The 26,438-nt window shown below is 38.6% G+C and overlaps 1 protein-coding gene and 1 long non-coding RNA gene across 2 annotated transcripts in view; one reads left to right on the top strand and one right to left on the bottom strand.

Annotated features, from left to right (window-relative positions):
- INTU (inturned planar cell polarity protein) overlaps positions 1-3,485 on the bottom strand; it is a 39,339-nt gene extending 35,854 nt beyond the window's left edge. Inside the window, exon 1 of the mRNA XM_064416447.1 lies at positions 3,157-3,485. Within this exon, the coding sequence (XP_064272517.1) occupies positions 3,157-3,245 (89 nt within the window). The 5' untranslated portion in view covers positions 3,246-3,485. The remainder of the gene's footprint in view (positions 1-3,156) is intronic.
- Positions 1-26,438, top strand: part of LOC135298658 (uncharacterized) — a 501,452-nt gene that overhangs the window by 992 nt on the left and 474,022 nt on the right. The window contains exons 3-6 of the long non-coding RNA XR_010360690.1: positions 937-1,074; positions 2,014-2,872; positions 4,022-4,248; positions 4,376-4,453. This is a non-coding gene — a long non-coding RNA (uncharacterized LOC135298658). The remainder of the gene's footprint in view (positions 1-936; positions 1,075-2,013; positions 2,873-4,021; positions 4,249-4,375; positions 4,454-26,438) is intronic.

Below are 26,438 nucleotides of genomic sequence, written 5' to 3'. Positions count from 1 at the left end.
AATTACTGTTGCGTGGTTATTAAGACTACAAACCTATCCAGAGGTGGAAACAGAAACATTTCCTAAAGAAAAAAGCTTGTGCTACTATGGTTTCATTTAGAAGGTGAGATCTACTGTCCCACCCTCCCTAATTATGCTTACATTTGCAAGCACTTTTAATACTCCGAGCAGCACACTGAAGTGTTTCTGTAGAGAAGTGATAGTCAATGCCAGATGGTGCTGTGTTAGTTAAATTTCCCTGAGTTCAAGAGCTGATTAATTGGTTCCAGTTGTTTGCTCACTAAGTGAGAAATACAGACTCTCTCTCAAGGAGGCAGTGGTTTTACACCACTTGCTATTTTATAGGAATAAGCATATTGTGGATGGAAGGATGATGGAAGGCTTGGGTCCTCTGAGAGGAGTAGCTGGGAGCCACCTAAAGACTTTGCTGAAATGAATGTGGAATTTCTGCTGCTGTGGGAACAATTAAAGATTGCAGGATATATCTCACACAGCAGGATCTTATTTTAGTGAAGACACAGATTTTCCCACACGATCCCTCTTGAGAGGAAAGCCTCTCATTTCTTGGGCATAAATATTAGGATGAAACTTGAAATAATTTGTCTTCTGGCAGACACTTTACACTTAATCCAAGGAGCTGGGGCTGATGCTCCTTGCTAAGGAATCCATGAGCTTTCTATGCCAAGTTGCTGCTTTTAACATGCAGATGGTAAAAATCTGCCAGGGAGTATCACTGGCATCAATAGCACTGCTCACCCTCACTGGACAACTGGGTAATGAGCACTTAGGTGTGGATAATTAAAGCCTGAAGGTTGTTCTGATTAGCTGTTCCTGCAAGGAACCAAATCCACGTGTGGAAATTTATTTCCAGAGCAAGGGTTTCTCCTTACTTTTTTTTTTTTTTTTTTTTTTTTTTTTTGGCTTAACCTGTTTCAGAAGCTTTTGTGCTTTAAAAATAACTGCCTGCCTTGATCCATGCCTGTATTCAGAAGGAGACTGAAGTTAAAAGATGACAGGGTATAGGACACACTGGTTCCATGCTTCAAATTACAGCTCTTCATTAGTGATAATGAGGTAAGAAGGCTGCAAATGACTTGTTAATGTTTCATTTTTTTCTTTTCTTGATTTCAGATCACTTAATATTTTCAGGAAGGCTTTACCAGCAGCTGCACGGACACAAATTATACACTGCAGATAAAACATGATACATTACAAGCAGATAAAACTAAGAGGGAAATAATTTAATCTTTGTTTTTCACTTGTGTTTCTTGCTAGCACCTGCTTTACTGAAAGAAAAACTAAAAAAAAAAATAAATATGAGTGACATTATATTTCAGCTATTGATTCCTGGGGTTTTATATCCTCCTAGGCACAGCATGAGCAAAATATGTCAGAAATAATTCCCTCTTTTTAAAAGATTAATAACAACGACACAACTTTCCCCTCTCCTGCCCAAGTGTTTTTTAGAGGACAAAATACATATTTCACAAGGATTCCTTACAAATTAAGATTTTTTGATTACCAGGTTTCCATAAAACCGTGTAAGGCTGTGATTACAGAATCTTCTGTTCACAGCTCCTCTGACAGGGCCGCCTAGAGACCATCCACAGCAAAGTGGTGTGAATTGAAGAGTGACACGGGGCTGTCGTTTTAATTGGGATATTTACAAGTAAACAGAGTCCACGGAGAATGAAAGCTATCTCTGGGACCAAAGGAACAGAAATTTTGTGAGCAAACACTCTAGTGCTCAATAAATGAAAGAGAATAGTCTGGCTTCTTAAGCTTTCTGTACCAGCTCTGATCACAGAAGATATTTCAGAAGAACACAAAACTAACAGGAAGACAGTCATGAAAAATCTGGGAAGAGTAGTACAACTCATCCCATTCTTTTGAAAAACAGTCTAATAGAGTTAAGAGTTTTCGCCAGAATGAAAAGCAGCTGTAATTTTCATTTTATTTTCCTACTGCTTTTACTTCACCTTAAATGTTTTAAATGCTTTTTTTTATTTTTAGGATCACCTGCTATGCATAGCAGGCATGTCAGGCATGAAAGAAAACCATTATTTGCAGTCAGTCAACATGCAAATGTTTCAAGCATGAGTAGCCTTATTCCACTTAGAGTATATTAACATAAGCAATACCACGGGGCAGCATGTTTTTAATCCGGCTCTGAAACAGAACATTTTCTGTTAAGTCACTGAAAAGTCCACGGGGTTCTGTTTGCATTTCCTGCGCATAAAGCAGCCCCAGAGCCGAGCCGGAGCAGGCTGATTGCAGCGTGCCCTCCTTGCTGTGCTCTGTGTGTGCATCCCCAGCGCTCACAGGAATGGATTTCACACGGCTGACGCTGGAGTTAACAACCACTTGTTAGTTTCCACAGCAAGAGCTGCTTGGAGCTGGCGCTGGAAGTGCCCGTGTGCCTTTTCTGTGCAGCTGGAAATGAACCAGCGTGGCTGAGAAACAGGGAACGGACACTTCAGCAGAACTGGAGATGAGCTTCTCCTGGATTCTGCTGTGAATGGCATGCGTTTTTCTTTGTAAAGTTTCTGCGGCACATGGAAAATGCCATGAAGGGGGGCTTTCAGAGTCCTGCACGGGCCTATTGGGCAAGGTCCTATTGTCGAGATGTCTTTGTGGGGATACCGTGGAAAATCGCCCGTTAGGGATGGTGAATGCAGGAGGAAAAGCAGCTCCTTCTCACAGAGTGCCGCCTCCCGTACATCCACTTAAGGATTTCGTTTCCATCCCTCTTGGATTTGTTTGCGAGTTAATACATTATCCCCTGCCCTTAAAGAAGGTTCAAAACGCTTATGGCATGGACGCAACAGCATCAATCCATATCAAAGAGTTATCAGCACGTTTCTCTGCCCGTGTAAGAGTCCCTCACCTGCACATCCTCCTCTTCTCCCAGGAAGGAGGGAGGGAAGCCCGAGGGCGCCTCGGCTCCCCCCGGCAGCCACCCCTTCCCTTCCCCTGCCGTGCCCAGAGGGGCAGCCCCGGCTCCTGCCCTTCCTGCCTCCAGGACCAGGGCAGCTCGCCGGGGCTCCGGCGGCTCCTGCGGGTCCTGCCCTGCGGAGGGCCAGGGCTGCCGGAGCCTCCCGCGGTCGGGGAGCGATCTCGGGCCGCCGCCCCCCGCTCCCGGCGCCGGGCACCGACCTGTGCAGCAGGACGCTCTGCACCGAGTCCAGGTCCTCCAGGTTCCTGGTGACGGGCCGCGGGATGCTGTGCCTGCCCGCCCCGAACATCGCGGGCGGCCGGGCGGCCGCCGCGCCCGCATCGCCCGGCCCGCGGCACCGGGACCGCGGGCAGGTGGCGAGAGCCCGTAAGCCTGTCTGCCCGTCCGTCTGTCCGTCTGTCCGCGGCCGGGGCCCAGCGCGCCGCGCCGCGGGGCGCGGGGGAAGCGCGCCCTGCCCGCCGGGACAGCGCGCCTGCTCCGCCGCGCTGTGCACGGGGGGGCTGCTGTCGGCAACTTGCAAAGCGAGAAAAGCTGAGTTTCAGATACATAAAGTAAAGTAATTCCTAGCTGCGGCCGTAGATTTACATCTCCCCCCCGGCCCAACCCAGAGCTTCGTCCCCAGCTCCCGCTATGTGGGAAAATAGTTTTTCCCCGTGTATTTTCCTGCTGGTCAAAGTAGTGAATTGCTCGGCCGATCCTCTTTCCTTAAGTAACAATGTGAATAATTACCAACCGTACAAAATCCTATCCGGTATTTGATTCCCTCTTCCAAAAAATATTGGTTACAAGTGGTTTCAGATGATCACGGGACTCCTTTCTGGGTTCCCATGTGTAAAAATCTGATGCAGTACATTGAATGAACAGGGACATGAATGTACAAAACCCATATCTTCACCGTTTTTATTCTTTCCTGTGAATAGCCACAATTGATTTTCTCTGCTCCCTTTTATGGGATCAGTTTTCTCTAATTTTTCAAGAGGTGGTCATCTCCTCCAGGTTTTAAGATCAATAGTTAATAAAGTCTTGCAATCTGTTATAAAAACCATGAACTTTCGTTTCCCTCAGACACTGTGCATGAGCTAATTACAGAAGCACAGCAATGCAGTAGTTTCCCAGAAGGACCATTAAGAGGAGGACCACTGGCATGATAGGCAATGGATAGCAAACTGGAAACCACAGAATATTTTAGCACCACACTCTGTGGGATGGTGGCCACCACATGGAGCAAAAGCTTCAGCGTTTTTGGAGACTTTGGCTTGAGTAGGCAGTGGCAACAACTCAGTTTGGAGAGGGTGAGTGCAAAATTACGACGAATCTGTGGGTGGGATTGTCACCAAGTAGTGTGACTCGAATATTTAGGTGTCTTAACGTTTTTTTCCTTTTCTTAAAATTTTGTTTTCTTTTTTTCTTTGATACCAGCATGAAATTTTAAGAGAAAGACAATCTCCTCTGAATCCCACTCCTATCAAAGATGCAAAACCACCATCCTCCACTGAGGTGAGAACAGCAGCAGGACTAAAATAAATACAAATCATTGGCAGCAGGGTGCCAGGGAAGCTGAATGTACACCAGGGTTTTGTGTCTAAGTAGCAGTGACTGGAGGAGTTTGGTATGTACAGTATCAAGATCAGCATAATGCTTCCACAGTGGGCACTGAAAAAGAACTTTTTGCATCACCCACATCTTGATTTCAGAAAGCTGATGGAAAATTCGTGGTGGTTGTGTCACCATTGCCTTGGAAAAACATTTAGGCACCATCCATATTTCAGCCTTTTTTCCTTTTTTTATGCCCTGAGGGAGCAGAGATGTTTCATTTGTACACAACAGGGGTGTGTTTTCCCTGTTCACTTAGGACAATACAAACCCCACATCTGGGTCTAGAATTTGATGGTAGAAAATAACAAAACCCTCAAAGGTTACCATCAAAATCACCCTGTGTGTGCAGAAGGCCTTTCCAAGATCTTTGTCAGTTTTTCTTTTTCCCTGGGTTCCTTCTCATGGGGAGAATTTTTTTTTTTTTGTGTTTCTTAAACTACTGAGCTAATGCTAAATTTAATGGTAGTATCATCCACTCCTAGTATTTTAATTCTTCATGGGTTTAAAATTGATTGTGAAGCTCTTTATTAGAATTGCTTACAACTCAGCAAAACTAGGACATGTAAATATAAGTACAGAGACCCCCAAAATGTGCCAAAATGAGAGAAGGTGACTTAAGATTTGTGCAGCTTATGAAATGGAAGATCACATAGCACCACACTGCTGACAAACAGGCCAAATTAGTAATTTTAAAATCAAATAGAATGTTTTTCTGGCTGTGAATTACAACTTCTACCACATTTAGTATACCTAGACTCAATGTTTATGGGTGACACAACTGGAAAATGAAAGAGGAGGAGAGAGTCAAAGGTGATACAGTGGATACTTTCAGAGCCTTATATTTTTTCCTGAATATATTTGCATTACCTTAGTTACTCATAAATTTTTAAAGTTAAAATACAAGGGTCTGAGCTGGCATTAATCCTGCAGATACCCCAGCCTTTGACATTTACAAGAATTACTTTATTGAGTTTGTAGTTTGCAGTTTCACTAAAATACAAAGTGCAATTGAATTGTATTTTCTGCAACATTTTAGGCAACTTAAAAGGAAGGTCACAATTCTGTTTGAAGTTTGTCAGCTCTTGTATTTGTACACAAATGAGAACATGGCACTACAGCACATTTTTCTGAATCCAATAAAATATGTGCAGTTGGAGAAAGATTATAAAATCCTGCAATGCAGAGAAAATCAAACCAATAGGGATTAGGGAAGGAGGAAATTCAACCAGTTTAAACACACAGAAATGACAATAATAGAGAATTTTAAGAGACACCCTGCCTACAAAGTAACAATAGCATACCTGAGCTCCCCTTCTATTTTCCTGCCAGCTGAACTGCCTTGTGAAAACCCTTCTACTTTGTTACAGAACAATTCTGATGTTGTTGATGTAAAAGAAAAAAAGAAATAGCAAAATACTCTGATGCTGTGTTTATTACGTACTCCTCTTTCTGAATTTATAGTGTTTTTTCTCCAAATGATGTTAGGCTTTAACAGATTATGCAACTATTTCCTATGCTGACAAGGTCAGAAGTTTTTAAGGCATAATCCCCTTTTGGAAAAGACTAAAAGAGGTGGTAAAGCTACTTTTGCAGTATTCAAACACTTTTAATCTCCCTGAGTTGGCTGGTGAATTTTAGTGTGCCCAGGGATCAAAGATTAACCAGCATTCATGGGCTACACAAGGTGGAAATCAGCTTATTACTTCATATGCATGATGTCTCATTTATGTCACGAGTCATGAGATGTTAGCACAGGGTGGGGAGAGTTGAAATGTTTTGGGAGAGTTCATTCCTTCAATTGAACAAAAAAAGTCTCTGTTTTATCTTTTTTTTTTTTTTCTGTTTGATCTGTGAGTAAGGGACACTGTACTTTGCTGTATTCAGTTCCTAAAGTAAGGGCCATGGCAAATGTTTGTTAGGGCACAAGGTTACTTTCCTGTTCTGCCATTCTGTCTACAAACGTGCCTCACATCTACAGTGGTTTATTTCTGGTTTGACTTGATCTTCTGCTGATTAACAGTGGATAGTGATGGCAGTTCTTCTGCATGGGTGTTGTTCTTGGACAACAGGGCAGGTTCTCCCTCACCAAAAGATGCATCCTCAGGCTGCTACTGCCTGTCTGTGGCCATGTTTGAAAGGCTGAGGTGTGGGACTGGTAGGGTATTTTTCCAAGGAGATGTTGCCTGGCTCTGCCTCTTATCTACAGGCAACTGTAAAGATTCTAAAAGACAGATGCGACACTCTGATTTTCACTTCTGACACAATCAGATATGGACATGCACCTCTGGATTTGTGGTTATTCTCATTGAGGCTAACGCAGATTTTGGTGTTACGGCATCACTTAAAGAATAGCTCCTTGTTTTGTGTCTGTCTGGACACAGCTGGGCTCCCCAAGCTGTCCTGTTACCTGCCTCGTGTTACATCAGCACTGCACTGCAGAGAGCAGAAGGAGCAGCTCTGCTGCACTGGTTTAAGGATCTCTTCATCTCAGACTGCAGGGGCACTAAACATTCTGTGCATTCCAGGCTCTGCCTTCAGCCCAGCCTTACAGCAGCAAGAGAGAAAACCCAATTTATTTGTCAAACAAATCTCCTACAGTTCTGGGCTCTCTTCAAAAGCAGCCACAAAGGCAATGCTTTTGGCAAACTGGGGAAGTCAGCAGTACAGGCACCTCTGGAAATATGAATTTATAGTCTGTGGGGAAACCATTAATCCAAGGAGTAAGTGATAAGCTGAAGAGCAGCATAGGATGATGTCACTCATTTCATATCAGTCTTTCACTTCTGCCAAGAATCTTCAGCTTGCAGAACAGTGGGGATAGGTTGGCAACATGTGGCTACTTCATGGCCTTTAAAACAACATGCTGGATTCTTATTACTTCCTCTAAGACAGTTTTTGTACCAACAAGAAATCAAAACCTAATTGAAAAAGCCACCCTAAAAATTATTACATGACTGATATATTGCAAAGACTGATAAAACATGATTAGACTTTGTTAAACTGAAGCTGACAAAGTTCTTGTAAACTTGTCTATAAATACAGTTTGTGGCCATGTGCTCTTGTGAGAAATAGATCAGAACCATAAAAAGGGGCAGCTTATGTTTTATATGAACATCTGGGCAAAGTGTAAGAATATGTGGCAGACATGCTAAATAAAAAAAAAAATCTTTGAATTTTGACCTCAGATTTATTTTTTAGGATTGATTTTAAATATTTCTCTCCCTATTATCCCCGGCTTCTGGACTTGTCTGAATTTCTGGAGACACAGACTTTGGTGCACTGCTTTGGAACAGCCTGTCTGTAATAAAAAAATTATGAGCAAACATGTGTACTTTATATGTGCCACCTCACAAAATAGCGCATTTGGATTAATATGAATTTTCTTTTTTTTTGTGTGAGAATCTGAGAGCATATGTAGAATTTCTATGGATTAAACAATTTATAAAACTAGGATTATTTTAAAGGCTAAAGACTTCTAAAATTTTCCCATCAGGTGTGTTGGGAATCCTCTGCTTCTTAAATACATGAATGCATAACACCAAAAGCAGCCATGACTAATTTACAGTAGGAGAAAATAGATACTCTTCTCATTCATTTAGTTTTCATCAGAGGTTATTTAAAAATGTAAATATTTTACCAAGCTACAAAATTTTTTAAAAGCAAAATAGCACCACCTGGTGCTGATCAAAATTTTTACGATCAGTTGCAATCTCTCGGTTTGAGATTACTGCTGTACAGATAAACCAATGGCTTTCACAATATCAGTTTGGGGTCAGATAAAGAAATAGCCTTATCACTATTTCTATTATTAATGCTTTGGCTCCTCTTTCTTGTAGACCTTTCTTCTCTCTAAATCTTTGTCCGTTACGTACCAGTTTTTAGGGACTTCTAGAAAAAGTTCTAGCATAAACATTCTGGATATGTGTAAGGAGTTATTGATTAAAATATGATTTTAGGCTTTTCTTCAGCTGGTTTAGATTTGAGGATGATGAGACACTCCAGATAAAAGTGAACTTCACCACTCTTTTTCTTTGTTTCTAATTATTTCTGGGCTTCCTTGTAGTGCTCAGAAGTAAAAGCTTAATTGAGGTTAATCCCTATATCCTGAAAGGACTTCAGCTGCCTAAAACCTGTCAAAATCAACAGGCGGTTAAGTGCCTGAGGATAAATCCCTAATAATTCAATTTCTAGGCACTATATATTTATTTCTGAAAAAAGTTCCCTATTCATTCCTCCTCAGTGACTGATGTAACATTTTGGACACTTTCTCCCACAAACACCACTTTGTGTGCCACTGTTTTGCTTATGTTCCTTTTTGAAAATGAATTGTGTTTCATTTCTTGTGAAGTAAGAAAACTATAAAGCTGACACATTCCTGGAATAAAATATCATCAAATTCACTAAATAAACAAACCAACAACTAGGTAAACTCTCACAAATGAGTAGGGGATAGCTTGGGAGTTTGCCACAACATTGTTTTGGAAGATTTTTTCTGTTCTATTTTGATGTGTTTGAAGTATGAAAAGCATCTAAAAATTGAGTTTTCTTCAGATTAATGAAGCAGAACTAAGAAATTGCTGGCTAGGAATCTAAGAGATACTGGGGACATATCTTCCTGAGTGCACACAGCAGGAGGGTGGGGAGATCTCAGCTACCAGAGCCTTGCAGAGCAAGGGTGATACTTTGTGAGAGAGTTGCTTGACCATAAAAGCATGATCAAAGCTGTTTAGCTTGGGCACAGTGCTGTAATGATACATTGCTGCTGCTGTGTTGCATGTCAAATCAAAGCAGCCACTGCTCCAAAAATAATTGTTATTTCTTAGATAGTTGTTAGCTAGATGACAAAATCCTGATGTTAGTGTAGCTTTTATGATTTCTGGGTTTTGGGAGAGAACTTTGTAAATACATTGTGTCATGTCTTGGCTTGACTGTTGTCTTCCAGCATCAGGACTGCTTCTCAGGGTGTGCTCACATAAAATTCAGGGCAGTCATGGAGTGGAGGTTTAGGATAGGGTGCTCTCCCTCTCTCTGAGATAATGCAACTCTAATCAAACTACAGTAAAATTTAATGTCTTCTGGTCTCTGAAATCTCAGCTATTTGTTTGCTTTCCATCTTATGGAAGCTCTGTGTTTCATGGTGTGGCTGTATTTACAATGGGTTTGTTTTCAATATCCACCAAAGGACTTAGAAGTGCAACTAACCAAGCTTGCTAACAAAATTTCACTCTAAATTTTAATTTCCAGGAAAGAAACACTAGAGGGCATTGCAAGTTCTGTGCTCATCCGTGTAGTAGCTCCACAGTGCTCTTCTGTAACAGCAGTCTTCTCAGTTAACCAATCAATAAATCAGATTAACTAATAAAAGCTTGCTAACATGATGGGAAAAGCTCTGGAGACCATTTGCAGACTGCAAAAAACATTCTGGCACTTAAATGACAAATACAGTGTTTGCTTTGGTCAGCAAGCACACGCTGCACACACCATCAAAACCAATATAATATAAAGCTGCATATGGATTTCTGTGAAAATGGAAGCAAAACTGTGTTAAGGACATCCATTTCTGCAAATAGAATTGTGTAACTTGTGACTGGCAGCTGGCAGGGTTATATATTCCAAGCCATCTCTGGTATGAAAAGTAGAATATTTTTTCCCCATATGCATTGTCAAGTTCTGTTCAAAATTAAAAAAAAAAGCTGATAATTTCCACAAGGGTCAGTTTTAAGTGAGTTCAAAACTGTCCTTGTGTTTTTATAAAGACAGAAGAAAAGTACAGACAGAATGTATATACACAAAGTGAGGATTTTAGGAGTAGTTTGGAAGTCAGTGATGGGAGTAGAATTTGCAAGACTGTTCTTTGATCCTGCTGCCAAAAATTCAGGCTTTTCAGAAGCTTCTGTCTGCTGTAAAATGTCGCTGATTGTTCTTCCCGGAACCAACAGCGCAGGAAGAATTCCAAGGACACAGAGACTTCTTGAGACAAAATTGTTCATATGAGATGCACAGAGGAATGTCTTCCTTCGAGGAAACAAGTTGCTTACCCTCCGTTATCCCTTTATCTCTTTTTGTGTCTGCACGTGTCAGATTTCAAAGAGGTTTGTGTTTGTTTGTTTTTGTTTGTTTTGGTTTTACTTTTGTTTTAGTTTTGTGGGTTTGTTTGTGGGGATTTTTTTTTATTTGGTTAGTTTTTTTTGTCTTGCTTTGTTTGTTTTTTGGAAAGTGCAAGTGATGCCACAGTGTCAGAGGTGAGGGAGTGATGCAAAGTGATGCAAGGAAAGGCAGCCTCCTCCTGCTTCCCTGATCCTGAGAGCTTGGCAAACCTGCACAGAGCTGTGCACTGTCACAGGCTTTAGTGTTTAACCAAAAATGATAAAGCCTGGATGTTTTTTCTTAGTCATTTTGCATATTGGTAATTTATCCAGCTCATGGAGCTGTTTAATAGTATCTGTCACAACTGAACTGTTCTCAGGAATGTTGTAGATTTCATATCAAGAAAAAGACATTACTCATTTTTCTAACTGAGTCTTCTATTGTGGAAAAATCACAGGAAATGGAGAACTAGGATACATACTGACAAATATATCATTATCAGAAATATCAGAAAATCAGAAAGCCAACTCCAATGTAATTTGCCTCCCATGACTTTAGACAAGTTTCAGCAAAGGCATATTCCCATTAGAGAATGAAGACACACAGGGAGGAATCCTAGGAAATTCTGCAATAGGAAAACAAACAGACAACACTTCTCTTTTGATTAAAGCTTTTGTGCAAAATCCAGTATAGAATGTAGCATATGACTTGCAGATAAAAGTAATGGTGACTAAAGTCATACTTTCACAAATAGGAAATATATTATTTGAGGACCTGAATTTTGAACTTTGCCTACAATATACAATATTGTATACAATTTCAAAAATGTATGTTTTGTAGGGAAAAAGAAAGGGAAATAGAATGTTTACATTACTGGATTAGTGTTTCTAGTTTACTTTCAAAAAACCTGGAAATTCAAGATAAACAAGAAGAGAAATGTGATCAGCTCTGACAACACTTGTGACAAGGTTATAGTATATAGGAATAAAGAACAACTTTCAGCAAGGGAGAACATCAAACGAGGTCTCTCTACCTGTCATATGCCCTGGGGTTTACAAAAATAACAGAAATCTTATTACATTCTTCACAAGTTGTCAATAAAAATCTGTGAGGCTTGAGGTCACACAGAAATGTTTGGAAATTACAGAAAATCTGCAGTGGAAGCTTACAAAATGAGGCCCAGATTTCCTGTAGTGTTTTCCAGCAGAGCAGCATCAGATTTGTGTTTGACAGTTCAGGCTTTTGTGAATTGCTTTCTCTTTCTTGTTATGAAAAACTGCTGGAGTGGCCAATAGCTCTAGATTTCACTGGAACAATTGCACTGTAAGATTTGAAAATGTTTCTGTTCAGTGTCAGATACCATGAGTTCTGCTGTATGGTAGCAGCTGTTATGACAGGGAATTTAGGTGCTGGCAGGTCAGCTAAAGCCCATCTCTGATGAGATGAAAATTACTACATGAGAGATCTTCAGGAACTCAAGCACAATATTTGCACTGGAAATACCTTGTGTTTTGTCATTATATTTATCTTTAAATCTAGTTTTCTTTACCTCTCAAATATTTTTTCTGTTCATAATCAGCTGTAGTTAAGAACTTGGGCAGTTTCATCATGCTTATTTGTCATCCATTTCAAGTAGTGACAAATTGTAGAATCCTTTTTTTCCTAGCTATGGCTACTCAGAAATTAATTTTTGCTTCTTTGGTGGTGAACTTGCCACAGCAATCCATGCATTGATCTGCAGCTTTGCAGCTTTCCAAACAACATAAACTTTAATATCTACTGCCTACTCTCCCTGGCACACACTGTGGCAGGGTTTCCAGAACATTCCTGGCACGGACCAGGTAAAACATGGGACAAGTGTTTGTGGACAGGTTGAAGAGCCAGATGCACAACCAGAACTTGGCCAAAATGCATTAAAGAACTTTTTATTGACTCTTGCTGCTGTCTATCCTGATTACAACGCCTTTGACTTCAGCAGGAAAACATGTATATTGAGTTGAACATTAAAGTCACAGTGTACTTTATGCAGATGTAATTACATTTTTAAATTAGCAAGATAAAGCCTAATTTCCTTCTCGGGAGAATCTCATGTGCTTTAATCTGTAAATTATGTGTACATCTTTAATGTGCATAGAGCAACTGAGAGACTGCCTGTTAATATTCAATAGTTTATTGAGAAAGAAGACTGGGATTCATCAGGAAGATGAATTATATATAAGAAGAGAAACCAGATCATCCTTTGCCAATCAGGTATTGCCAATCAGGAAAGCACTATGAAAACTCCAGGCCATGTTGAAGGAGACTGCCATGATATATACAGGGAAAAAGGAAATATTCTGTTAATCTGGAACATAGATTAGCTTAAAACTTTTTAATATCTGGCACCAGCTGCACAAAACACTGCAACTTATGTTTAGCTGGAGCTCTCTTAAGCATGAGTGGTTTATAGGAAGAAAAAATTCAACTGCAGTACAGCAGAGCACATCTCTTCAATTTAAACCAGCATGCCAAAAGAATACCGATACATTCCAGAAACATATATAAAGGCAGATCTAATGCAACTCTGCTCTTATTAATGCCCAGTTATGTCAAAATGCATAACAGACCTTCATTATTGTCATAAATCAGTGACAAGGTATGCCATAAAATCTCATTGTAGCTTAGCTTTATGTTTTCTGATTGGTAACCGATGAGGTCAGGCTATGGATTTACTGGAGATCGCTGGAAGGGCAAGGTGCAATCATATTGTTTAGATTATGCACTAGTTTCCATCTCATAGTGAACTCTAAAATACTCCTCTTTTTTTTTTTCTCAAGTGTTATTTGAAATATTTAGAATATTTCTGCCTGTGTTACATGTAGGCATTATTTTAAAAATGCTTTAAAAATATTTTAATACACAAACACTTCAAAGCTTGTGGATCTTAGTAGCTCTAGTGCCTTTTTTGACAAGTACTCCATAGTGGTGCTTTGCAAATCTTTGGATATTGACTGGTTAAAGAATCCAGTTTTCTTCTTTATGTCACTGAAATGGATGTTCAGAACAGAGAGGAATAGTTAAAGAGCTCTGAAAACAGCAGCTGATCAAGTAACTTAAAACACATTCTTTAACTTGGAGATTTGGATTCTCAGCTTTAAGGCCTTTCATGAAAACAGAAATAAAATTTTGTCATTTATATTGCATGGGTTCCATAATAAATAAAACTTTGGAGTCTATGCAGATTTTTAAAGGATAGTTCAGCATCTGATTAGAAGATAGAGCTCTCAAGAAGAATCTCTGATTTCATGCTAAATATTGAGGAATGCATTGGGAGAGCAAGTCCAGGGTGTTCTTTTGCACCCCCAGACCAGAACATAAAGTTACGAACAAGTTACTTTCCAGAATTCTTTTGAGGCTGGATGTGGCCTGACTGCTCTCATCATTCTGCAGGGCAGCAGAGGCAGCTCTTTCAGCTCTGTAAAGGGAGAACACGACAAATTGCCCTCTAGCCAGTTAAGGAATTCTGTAAAGGTTAAGGAGTTACATTTCTGGAGAGAATCCCAGTTTGATCTCCTCCACAAAAGAGGCCAACATTAACAGCAGGGTGTTACTGATTAAAGGCTGGAAAATGCGGACAACATGATTTCACAGAAGACTAAAGAAAAAAATATCATATTGTGCAATTTTAAAATATGTTAAGACAAAGATTTAAAACCAGTGCCTATTTAATAAATTTTAAAAAATTATTTTTAAGTTAGAAAGTCATTATACCTAACAACTTATACTATAGATAACCTTTAAATAATATTTCTGTATTTGAAAACTTTTTTGTTTCCTCAGATATAAACATAAACATTCCAGCTCATACTTTGTGCTCAATAATGAAGAGTTTTCTCAAGTACAGGATTCAAAGAAGTGAATTCTGCTTAATCTACAGATACCACTGAAAAGAGGTAGCTGCTTCCCCAGAAATCAGAGGAATTTTTCTTGAATACTGAGCAGAGAAGAGAGGCCAGGAAAGAGCTGACTGTAAATTACTTGGTATGTTCTTATTTGACCAGAATTGCCTGAAGTTACTTTACACTTCATATGTCAGGAAGAAGTTCCTGATAACCTTTTTCTGAATCATAGGTCATTATGTCTTTTGTCTTGTCTGATACAATTAATGAACACGAATATTCAAAATCCTAGACATTTTTGACTCACAGTTGTGTTCATGTTTGCTGAGTCATGGAAGACTTCCTTTGGGCAAAGGTGTTTAACAGCCTTGTAGGTATAATGAAAAACAAGAAGCATTTTGAAAGGTTTCCTTCCCTAATTTCCTATCTCTTTAGTTGCTGGCCAGCATTCTAACTTATAAAAAGGCAGTTAAGAATTCCTAAGAAGTCAAATGGGACAATATTGTTGCCTTCCTGTCCTTATATAGTGAAGAATAATAAACCCATTAGTATTTTGAAATATGTTTTATAATTGAGGCATCTATTCCTTTAATGGTGAATGCAGTTAAAAATCTGCACCCTATTTCCAGTTTAAATTTGTCTTCCTTCAGCTACAGCAATTGTCCACGATGTTCTTGTTAAACAGAATTTATCTTTTTTATTTTTCTGGAGATGACAATTCTTCAGTTGTTGGGTTTTGGTTCTTTCTTTTAAAAATAAATAGGCTGACCAATGTACATTCTCTCACTCTAAGGTGATGTAAGGAGAGCAGAATATTCCTTCATGTCTGTGGCATTACCTTCTCCAGCTCATCCCCCAGACTTACAATCTGGCACTCTTCATGGATTCCACACATTTTATCAACTGCAGTTTTATATTTACTTCCAAATCATTGATCAAAATATTAAATACCAGTAAACTTAGGCCTAATAGCGGGAAAATCCTATCAGATGCAGTTGTATTGAATTAAGATTTCTAATGGATACACACTTTGATATATACAAACAGATTTTTTTCAAGCTAGTTAATGTGCTATTTTAAAGAATAATTTTTTTCAGGTATAATTCAAAAACCTACACATATTGCCATTCAGTTTATAATCTGGTCCAAAGCCAAATTAAAATCAAGGAAATCTTCTTTATTTTACTCTTCTTTACAATGTGAAGTTTTTATTAAATGAGTCAAATATATTTTTTATTTGTGTTTAAAATTTCTTATTAGGAACAGCTTAACCCATCTATTGATTAACTGGAATGGGAACAAAATTTACAAAACTATGTTTGCTATTGATTTGTCTCTATAGAGTGAATCTAGAAGCAGGACATCCTGGTTTTCAAAGTGACTGAAAATCCCTTTTACTTCTGAGTATTGAAAGTTTCCAGCAGATTGCAGAGACAAGATGAATGATTTTCCCACAGTGGGCGATATGGTCACCATCAACAGGAGACTGCAAAAGTCAATTTAGATGACTTATTATGGGCCAGATTTGATTTTGTAATGTTTCACATCTTGTACTTGCTGTACTTTGGGTTGATTCACCATGTCCACAGGCACTGAATTTGATTCTTTAAGGGACAAATACAGCTCTCAGTTTTTAGAAGTTCACATATTTATTTTTATGGTGCTGTACTAAACATAATGGGTGCATTTAAAAATATGCACAGCATTTGATTTCTTAAACATTTTTATCTCCTAGTGTTCCTATCAGATGTGGAGAGCTGTCAGCATGAAATGGGATCCTGTAACTTCTCAACCTTATCTAATGAAAAAAAAAAACAGAACACCAGGACATTTTATGGATTTTCATTGTTTGGAGATGCCTGTAATTGCTTTGTATTGCAAAAATAGATGCCATGTCCAACTATGCTCTCCAGAGAGCTGGATCAAGAATCCCTCTTGCTAGCTTGTAGTTATATTTCTCTGCCTGCTGGGGCTTTTGTTTTAAATTACCCATCCAGTCATTAACTTTTGCAGATTTTTTATATTAAACACAACAGTTACAAATGCTTTAATTTGATATTTTATTATTCGCTAAAGCCCTCCAGCTGGCCGGATTCCTCCTGTGTCAACATTCCAACACTTTTGTTTAGAGGATATATCAGCATGTACAAGGCAATGGCCAATGAAATCTCCATTATCTCTGTTTGACAGGGCATGCTTTGAAAGGCTGTGTGTTTTTAATGAATAGGAAAAAATCAGAGACACAAGAACATCTTGGGCTTTTGCACATAACAAAGGGGGCGTATTTATTGACTCGTTAATAGTGAATGTCAGATGGCTGTGGTGAGAGTCGGCAGTCTCAAGTGTTCCATCACCTACAGGGAGTATTAAATATAGAATAAACAGTCCACTATAAACCAAGGGGCCATTTTTCTATCAGAATAGCGGGTGGGTCTATTAACTTAAATTATTAACAGTGAAACTGAAGTCACAAAGCCTCAGATGAAATTCCAGACAATAACTCATAATTTTATAGCTTTCTATCCTTGATTATTCCTTCCTCCCCAAACCTTGAACATATTTCTTTCTACAAGAAAAATAAGCCACCTTCGTGGTGTTTCCTTCTCTTTAGACTCTTCTTTCAGGCTTGGTATTGATTCTATTGTTTCCCTCACTTCCCTTGCAGAGGTTTTAACAGCTCATCTCCCTCCATTCTATTCCCTTCTTGTCCTGTACTACCAACACATCTTCCTTGTTGTTCTAACACTCAGTATTTGCTGCTCTAATTTGTCATCTTATCTTTCCTAAGAGCTCAATTTTTATGATAGAACAGTCATGGAAGCACCTCCAAGGAGTGTGGTTATTGTGTATGTAAAGGAAAAAACTAGTTATAGTGGATGATTTGGGAAATGTAATGGCCAGGCATTCATTTTCCCAAATGTATGTAATTTCTTTTGGCTCCACTAGGATATCAGATCTAACTCTTTATGTATCTAGAAAGGCCGACCATGCCTGAATTTGAATTATATAAATAAGCCTAATTTCCTGATAAACAAACAAGAAAAACATTAGCTCACAAGTTTTTAGGCTCTCAGACTGTTTGGGTTGGATGGTTCTCTGGACATTCCTAAACTGACCGCAGAGTGCTATTAGATTTGTATATATAGAGGAGCAAGACCTTAAATAACTTAAAGATTCAAGTTTTTCCTAACTGGAACTGATCATACTGATGCTTGAATGTTTAAAATTGGACTGGGACAAGATAGTCTTAAGAGGAAATGTGAGCAAGAGATTTCCATGGTGAATCCTATGCACAGGTGTTTGCAGGTGTGGAGGATAAGGCATTGAGACCCTGCATTGCATAAAAACTACTTGGAGTCTGGTTTGCTGTCAACAGGCCAGAGCTAAAATCTCCACTGTGAAGAACCAGTGAATGAAAATTTTTGGCAATGGTAAATATTTTTCCAAATAAATATTTGGAAAATCTTCTTCCACTGATAAATATTTTCTTGCTGCAGCAATTTCAGCCCATAGAACTTTCCTGGATTGCATGAGAGTTTACTAAGACAAGAATAGGTATAAGGTCTCAGGACAAGAGCCATTAACAGCCCATTTGATACCCTATAGCAAAAGCTGCAGGAAAGTGTATCCTGCAGTTGACCCTGTGATGTCAGCAGGGGGACTCAGCTCTAGCACTTATTTGATCACAGGCCAGGCCTGCTGATTGCTGAATGTCAAAGAAAACAAGAAAAACTGAGCAGATAACACCAAATTGTGTAGAGGAGGAATTGTTGCTGAGAGAGTTCAAACAGAATATTTTGGACTGGAGTCAAGAAAAAGCTGAGATTATTTGGAAAAGAGTGTAAGGCAAAAGGATATGCCAGTGAAAAGGTCAAAAAGAAAGTTTAAGGCAAAGCAACTTGTCTTAGATATTTAAGAACTTTGAATTACCAGACTAAAACTTGATATTGTTGCAAAGAACCAGCAACTTTCTCAATTAAGCCCTATCAGGCTATTGTGTTTATGACTAATGCATCCTGAAATCCCTGCTCAGATACAGCAAGGCTGGAGTAAAACATGTCCCAGACTGTACAAGATAGTTCTTGCATGGAAAAAGCAAGATAGGTAACCAGTTACCAAATGTAGTATTTGCTATATCCTGTACCCCAAGGCATTGTTTATATTTAATTTAATTAATGTAAATAACATTTATATAAATAAAGCAAGGTTACAGTAGTTATGCAGTTAATTAAAAAAAAATTAAAGGTCAGGATGACCAGCTGAGAAGGGACAAATTCTGGGATCAAATTATGCTTTCATTTGTCCTTTTAAAGCTTGTTTCTTCCAACACAAGTGCCTAACTTCCTGCTGTGAAACACATTTCATAAACACACCTGCAGACTTTGAGAGCAAAAGGACAGTTCAGCTACAATTTAGCTTGGCCTGATCTGACATTGTGGGGATCATTTACTGTGCTCCACAAGAGTCAGCTGACCCTTGCAGAGCTGCCTATTTCAGAGGAACAATAAAGGCACCAGCACGTTCATTTGTTTACTATGACCTGGTTACATTTCAGTGAGCAGGACTTGAAGTGAAAGGGATGGGAATAGAAAATTTTCTGAGGAGCCTCTCTCTTAAGCTGTCACTAAGTGTTCAAGATACAGTCACGTAATCTTCTACTCAAATTCCCATGAGTATTGCAGATTAGGGAATTCTGTTGTATATTGTAGGAGTCCTGTGGCTGGGGAGCTTACAAATAAAGCAAATGGAATATACAAATAAAAAAGGGAGACATTTCTATATTTGACCCTGAAAAACCTGTCTCCCAGCATTGTGACTGTCCTGGAGCAGGGCTGTCTTGTACCTCTGTAAAGGCACTGCTGCAGAAGCTGTGTAATTTTTGTAAGATACTGAAATATATCCTGACTCAGAAGGACTGAGAGAGAACAGTTTTCTCTGACCTGGGGACAAGAACTCTTAGTTTATCAGCAAACCAGTTTCTGTTCCAATGATTCCTTAATCCATACCTGGGACAGTTAACTGCTTCCATAGGAGACAAGGGAGAACTAGAACATCTCAGAAACAGAAGCTGGGATCCCTTGTGTTTTAAGGGCCAGCACAGCCTTCTTCATTTCGTTTGCCTACCCCTAAAACACTTCCAGGTGAGGTGTCGAGGCAAAAATAGGCACTGGACAAATTCAGAAAGTAAAAGTTTCTTTTGATAAATAGTCAATTTGACAAGTGTCAGCAAGTTGTGAACATTTATTGATGAAGAGAGAGCCATTCATTACTAATTTCAACATGACCTCTACATTTCTCTACAATCATTTCTGCACCAAAAAGTCCATAAAGTCTCAGCCAAAAAATATGATATATGTTATATATGTATTAATAATTATTATTAATTAATCCAGGATTTTAACTGTGTTTGAAAAATAAAGTAAAACTTGAGAATGGTTAGCATGCAAGAGCACAAATGCAGGGCAGAAAAAATAATTACCTAACACTACATGTTCCCCTTTTCAAAATGACACAATTCTTAACTGGTAGGATTGTATTTGTATACACAAGATATAATCATTGGAGTCACAGCTTTGCTCTGTCAAAATTCTTCTTGCAAATGCTGCTACACTTCCCTTCATGGTCCAGAAATATCAGATTGATAAAATCTGGAGAAGAGAGTTCTAAAGCAGGACTTAAACCAGCCTCATTGTATTATTTAATGATGATTTAAATAGACCATCCAGAGAGAAAACATCGATAGAAATTCTGTGATAAACAGAGCTTTAAATTGGTTTAATAAAATAAAATGTCTCAATTGTTATGAAAACATTACTGAGAGCTGTGAACAAACTCCACTGCCTTGTTTTTAACATTCAGCTGAATTCTACATGTGTTTTAATATTTGTTTGTTCTGAAAATATAGCAATCTCCCTCAGGCACATCAGTAACAGGCAAGCTGGCACAGTCAGTTGTATAAGGGATTCTGAACAAGCAGCTGAAAAGCAGCTATTTAAAAATCAGCAATCCTGTTTGGAGAGCAAAATAAGAGACTCCAAAGCCTTTTCTTTATTAGGTTTTACTACTATTTGGATTGCAACAACAGGCTTCTTTCTTTGAATGGTACTGTTGAAGAAATTCCTTTCAAAAATAACAGTGAAGCAGAAGTGAGTCTCTTTATGTACAGGCCAATTTGCATCATCCTTGCACACAAGAAAAGTCAGTAACCATGCTGATTGTGTTTGAAATGCATTAAATATAATAACAGCAACCTTCACTTCTCCTTTTTGAAGGAAAAGCGTTATGAATTATACAGAGATAATTATTTTAAAAAACACATTCAACAAGTTTCCATTAGAATTTGCTTTCTTAGCATACGTATTTGTGTCATATAGCAACAATTCATCTTAAAACTCACCCTCAGCTGTGTGTCTGGAGTGATTCTGAAGGTGACAAAGGGCACCTGTTGTTTTTAACCCCATATGCAGCTCTTCCAGTGTAAGAGCACAGCTGGCTCACCTCACTCTCTGCCTCCCACTGATTCCAGGGCTCCAAATCTCTTCTCTTTCCCATTTCCCTAACCTTAACCTAGTTCATTTGCTCTTACAACAAGCATGCTAATTGTTTCTGTCAATAGGGTGGGCCAAATGCTTTCCTTTTTAACACCAGTGACTTTCCTGAGGCTGTTTGTAATCGAGAGGGGGAGATGGTGTTTTCTCATTAAGACCATAAGAAAAAAATCTCAGAGCACATATTTCTGGGGATTTAATGCATGTATGTATGACATATAAGATGCTGCTATCACACAGCATCTTAATTTTTTTGAAGTAGTCTCATGTAAAAAGTTTTAATTGCTCCTGTATCCAATTTTATTGCAACAGAAGTTGAGTTAGCTACACTTGTAGTAAGAATTAAATATAGCTCTATTACATACATAGGAATAAGTAAAAGGAAGTGCTAAACCAAAACATGAATTCCAAAGATTTTTGATAGGTGAAAAAACAGTATCATAGTTTTAGTTGGCCATTTTATAGGACTATGTATGTTTTTCCATTCACAAAGGCTGTTTTCCTTGAATTTCAGCCTTTGAGGAAATTTGTGTTTTTTTAGTTTTTTTTTACTGATGCCTACAGTGAAACTATGAAAGTAACGGGGAAGATTCACTATTTCTTATCTGGAAGAGATTTTGATGCAGAATTTTCATTTTGAAGGTGGAAACTAATATTTCAGTTAAGATTCCTGTGATGACATCAGTGATTTGGGTATATCAAGTAAAATACATGCTATATCAAGTAAGAATAATGCTGCAAATACTCCCAGATTTTACATTACTGAAAGCTCTGAGAAAACTTCACCTGTCACCTGAGAGAATAGGAATAAATTCACTTCAGCAAGGGAGTCTTCCTCTGTCTTTGTGTCTTCAAAAATTTAGGGAATGTCTATCCACAGAAGAATTGAAGGCGCAGGAGTAGGAATGTGCAGAATAATTAAATTTTCTCCATTTATTTGGGAATGGTGTATCAGGTTATGCTTTTTCTATCCAATATCTTCAAAGCTGTGTCAGTGGAACTGATAAAAAAATAGTAAAACTGCATTGTGAGATGATAGTCTGTACTGCCTTGGGGGACTGACTTGCTCTTGCACATACTCCTCATGCATGAGAGTTTTTGTACCCTTATATAATATGGTAAGAGAGTCTTTTCTGAAGATAGAAAAGCAGCTCAACCCCTGTTCATGTGTGCCCGAACCAGCAACTGTATGTTTAAAGAACAATAGCCACTGCACCTGATTCTGATTGGATGTTCATTATGATTTTCTTAATAATTGGTTACAATTATTTGTGTCCTTAATTAAATGTTTTCTGGGGATTTTACAGTATGAGGCTAAGCCTTGGAAGGTCATTGAATAAAATGGCACAAAACTGGCGAGGCAGTGGTTCTATAAAAATTATTACGTTTGGCAGGAGAGAAAAGGTTTGGATGGGAAAAAGTGATGTTCTGTAACTTCTGTCATTGCTTGGATGTCATTGCTTAGATTCATTGAGAGCATTTTCTGTTTGACAGAGTAAAGTGACACAGGAAATTCCATGGGCTAAAAATAGATTACCCTACTGATACAAAACTGTCGGTGAGAGTCATTACAGTACTTGGCTAAAAATGCTGGAAAGGGGAAGAGATTAACGCTGTTTTCTCCTGGCATCTTGTTTAGTTTGTTTCAAAGCTGACAGTCAGGCATTGTGTGGTAGTTTTGTGAATTCTTTCATTTGCTTGTTGGCTGAAATACAGCTTGGACTTTTTTGGATGGGTAGCAGGTTCTTGAAGAATGAATGGGTTGTCTGTAATTATTAACAGAGCAGTCAGAGGAAGTGATGTGATTGTTTGCTTTGCTTCTGTTGTCATTCTCTGCCCATACTCATTACTTTGTCTAATAATATCTTGGCTACAACATGAACTGGGCCTTAAATCCCATTTTAGTGTTCCTCTTCAATAACAGGACTAGTTACTTCCACATCTCTCTGTGTCAAACAAGGTGGTCTTGCACTGGATATTTGGGTGACAACATCCTGCTGCCCAGCTGTGATAATAAATAAGGGGCATAAGATCTGGTACTTGTAAACTCTTTTATTTTGGAAGCTTCTGTCCAACATCTGGATAAAATTATTCAAAAACCTATTCCTCCAAATGAAATGTTTTTATCTAAACAGTGATATGTGCCATGAGTGCAGATAAACTAATATTATTCAGATACTCTGATTGACAGCAGCAACATGAAAATGAAGCTGTCTCCCTCCATCTGTTTGTTTGATGTGTGTGCTTGGTCTTAGCTCATAAGTTATTAAGTTATGGCTATAAGTTGTACCTCACACTGTACACATTTTGATCTGTGGTTCCTTTTCTGATTCTAAAGTACTTTTCTGGTACTTTAATAAGACAGACAAGAATATAAGAATGAGGATGAGTCAGATACCTGAGGTGTAGGTATCTAGTGTTATTTTAGGTGCTTTGGCATATCCCAGCTGGATATGGAAGGACAGCTCTTCCAGCCCAGCTCTGCCATTTGTCAGACCCAGACAGGCAAAACTCCTGGATGCCCTAGGCTATCCAACATAACAGTGGTTGCCACTCCTCAAGCACATGGATTCTTCCAGTGGCTGTTGCTGGCACTGCTGGCTATTAAGCATCTGTAAAAAAGGGCTGGAGGTGAGGATTTTTCTGTTAGGAGAGCTTCCTACTATGATGGAAAGTTTAATCCCAAATACAGAGTAAGGCTTTGGCAGCACGTCTGATCAATAACCTGAAGCAGTTCTACATATTTTCATACATGCTATAAAGCTGACTTGGCCCAATTGAAATAAACTGAAAAGTTTTAAAGGATCAAATCTCAGAAACACTTTAAATTAAAGTTCCATTTATAAATAGTGTTTTAATATCTGTTACATGGTTTCCAGATGGACTCCTGTTTTTTTGTAGCTAATGATCAAGTATGTTGTATTTCTTTCTTGTTACATTGAATTCTCAGCAAGTGATTCCAATTGCAAGAACTATAAATAGGATGTAATCCAAGTAAATCTTTTTAAAATATGCCTGGTTTATACCTTTATTTGAAGTCGGAATTCTTTCTGTGGTATCAGAGTTTTTTTGGGTTTAACAGGGCTTCACCACTGTGTCTCAAAGTGGCTCTGGGCCATGTCCCGGGCTGCATTCAAAGCCCTGTGGGCAGTGGGTCAAGGGAGGGGATTCTGCCCCTCTGTCCTGCTCTGGTGAGCACCCACCTGCAGCGCTGCCTCCAGCTCTGGGGTCCTCAGCACAAGGCAAACTGCTGGATCGAGTCCAGAGCAGTGTCAAGGTGATCAAAGGGGTGGAGCACATCTCCTGTGAGGAAAGGCTTAGAGAATTGGGATTATTCAGTCTGGGAAAGAGGAGGCTTTGGGGTGGCCTAACTGGCAGCTTCCAATACCTGAAGGGAGCTTGAAAGAAAGATGGAGAGAGACTTTTTACAAGAGCCTGGGGAGACAGGACAAGATTTTTAAATAGAAAAAGAGTAGGTTTAAATTAGATATTAGGAGAAAATGCCTTGCTGTGAAGGTGGTGAGGCATTGGAACAGGTTGCCCAGAGAAATTGTGGATGCCCTGTCACTGGGGGTATTCAAGGCCAGGCTGAATGAAGCTCTGAGGAAACTGATCTAGTGGAAGGCATCCCTGCCCATGGCAGGGGCTGGAATTAGGTGATTTTTGAGGTCCCTTCCAACCTAAACCATTATATGAGTCTATGAAAATGGGACAAGAGTCCTAGTTCCCATACACTATCTCTTCCCAGTAGATCTACGAAAAAATAATTTTGATCAGTTTGATTGACACTCTTTTAACATGTCCTGAATATTTTAATTTTCTTTATGGATAAGTTTAAAGATAGAATGTATATATCTGTACCTCTGGTCAATGTCTAACTCTCAAATCCATGGTATGATGGAAATAATGTGTGTTATGAATTCACAGATCAATCTTGAAGTTAGAGATTTTAGTGATAAAATCTTGGTTAAATTGGTAAATGCACCTGCCACCTTACCCATTTATTAATGACTTCCTTCTGAAAATCTTGTATATTTTTCATTACTGCCAGTGTATGGAAATTGACTGATTCCTATTGTAATTACTTTGTCTTTTTAATGAAGTGATTGAGTTGCAGTTTCCTTTGGTTTTAATCAGGTTTTGTTTTTTTCTCATAATAGAAAATATGTTTTGGGGGTAATATGAGACTGTTTTCGTGTTTTCCTTTTTATTGAGCTAGTAATTAAAACTATATCATCAACAAAGTCTAGATCTTCATAATCTATAGAATATATCTGTATTTCTAATATTAAAGTTGGTGGCAATACCAAACATGACAACATCATTATTTAATATCAATCTATATGATTAACCATTCCTTCAAGCCTATGTTGATCTATGCAAGCCCCACTCTAATAATGGCAATAATTATTGTTGGAACATAATAACAATTCAAGATGTTCTGTACTGGTTTGTGATAGAAGCTCTCCATGTGCTGGGGGAATCTATGAAGTTTGTGCTGAGTGGTAAAAACAGTATTTGATGCTTTCTTTGATGTTTATGCTGAGGGTAAAAATCTGTCCAACACATGAGATGCAGCTTGTCCTTGTAGCTTGTTCTTGGTTGACTTCAGCTCTAAAAGAAATAAAAGGAAAAAAGGTGCTTAAAAGGACTATGCACGTAGTTTTGCTCACCTCAATCACTGTTATACTGTCACACTGATGTGAAATACTTCTTCTGGTATCTCAATTTCATTCTCAATTTCCATGTTATACCAAAGATTTTTCTTGGTCCCTTATAATTCCCCTACATTCTTCACTTTCACAAACTTCAGCTGTTTGTAGGTCTTCCAATTATCACTTTGTGATGAGACATGTTTAATGTTTAGCTCTGGGAATGTAATCTTGTTGGTGAAGTGTCCTGTGTTGCTTGCTGAGTTAATCTTTGACAAGTAACACTTTTAAATTTTTTCTCCATGTTAAAGTTTTTTTTCTGTTTATTATTGACATTTCCAGATAGTGGAAACTGGCTTACTGTAACTTTATTCAACTGATAAAGTGATTTATTATTCCTTCTTTTAGCAACCACTTCAACCTCTTTGGCAGTATTGTCTACATATTTCCTCTTGCCTTTTGTCTCCATTTTCTGGTGCCCTCTCCTTTGTGTGGGAGCCAGCTGCAACTCTGTCATGCCTGTGATATTGCATGTGACAAAGACTGTCACTTATTACTGATGTCTTCTTGTGATGGCCTTGGGTGTTAAAATAGCTGAAATCTGCTCTTCAGTTTACTTTGAAATTGCTGCTCTAATGGTTTATATTTTAAGTCTTTGATAGTGCTTTTTGGTGGAATGGCTTTTCCCTAGTTGTGAAACCTAAAAGCAAGTGCAGTTTTG

Source organism: Passer domesticus, chromosome 4, assembly GCF_036417665.1.
Source record: "Passer domesticus isolate bPasDom1 chromosome 4, bPasDom1.hap1, whole genome shotgun sequence".
In the NCBI taxonomy this organism is placed as follows: Eukaryota; Metazoa; Chordata; class Aves; order Passeriformes; family Passeridae; genus Passer; species Passer domesticus.
Note: the sequence above shows the minus strand (reverse complement) of the source record. Positions and strands in the feature narration are given on the sequence as shown.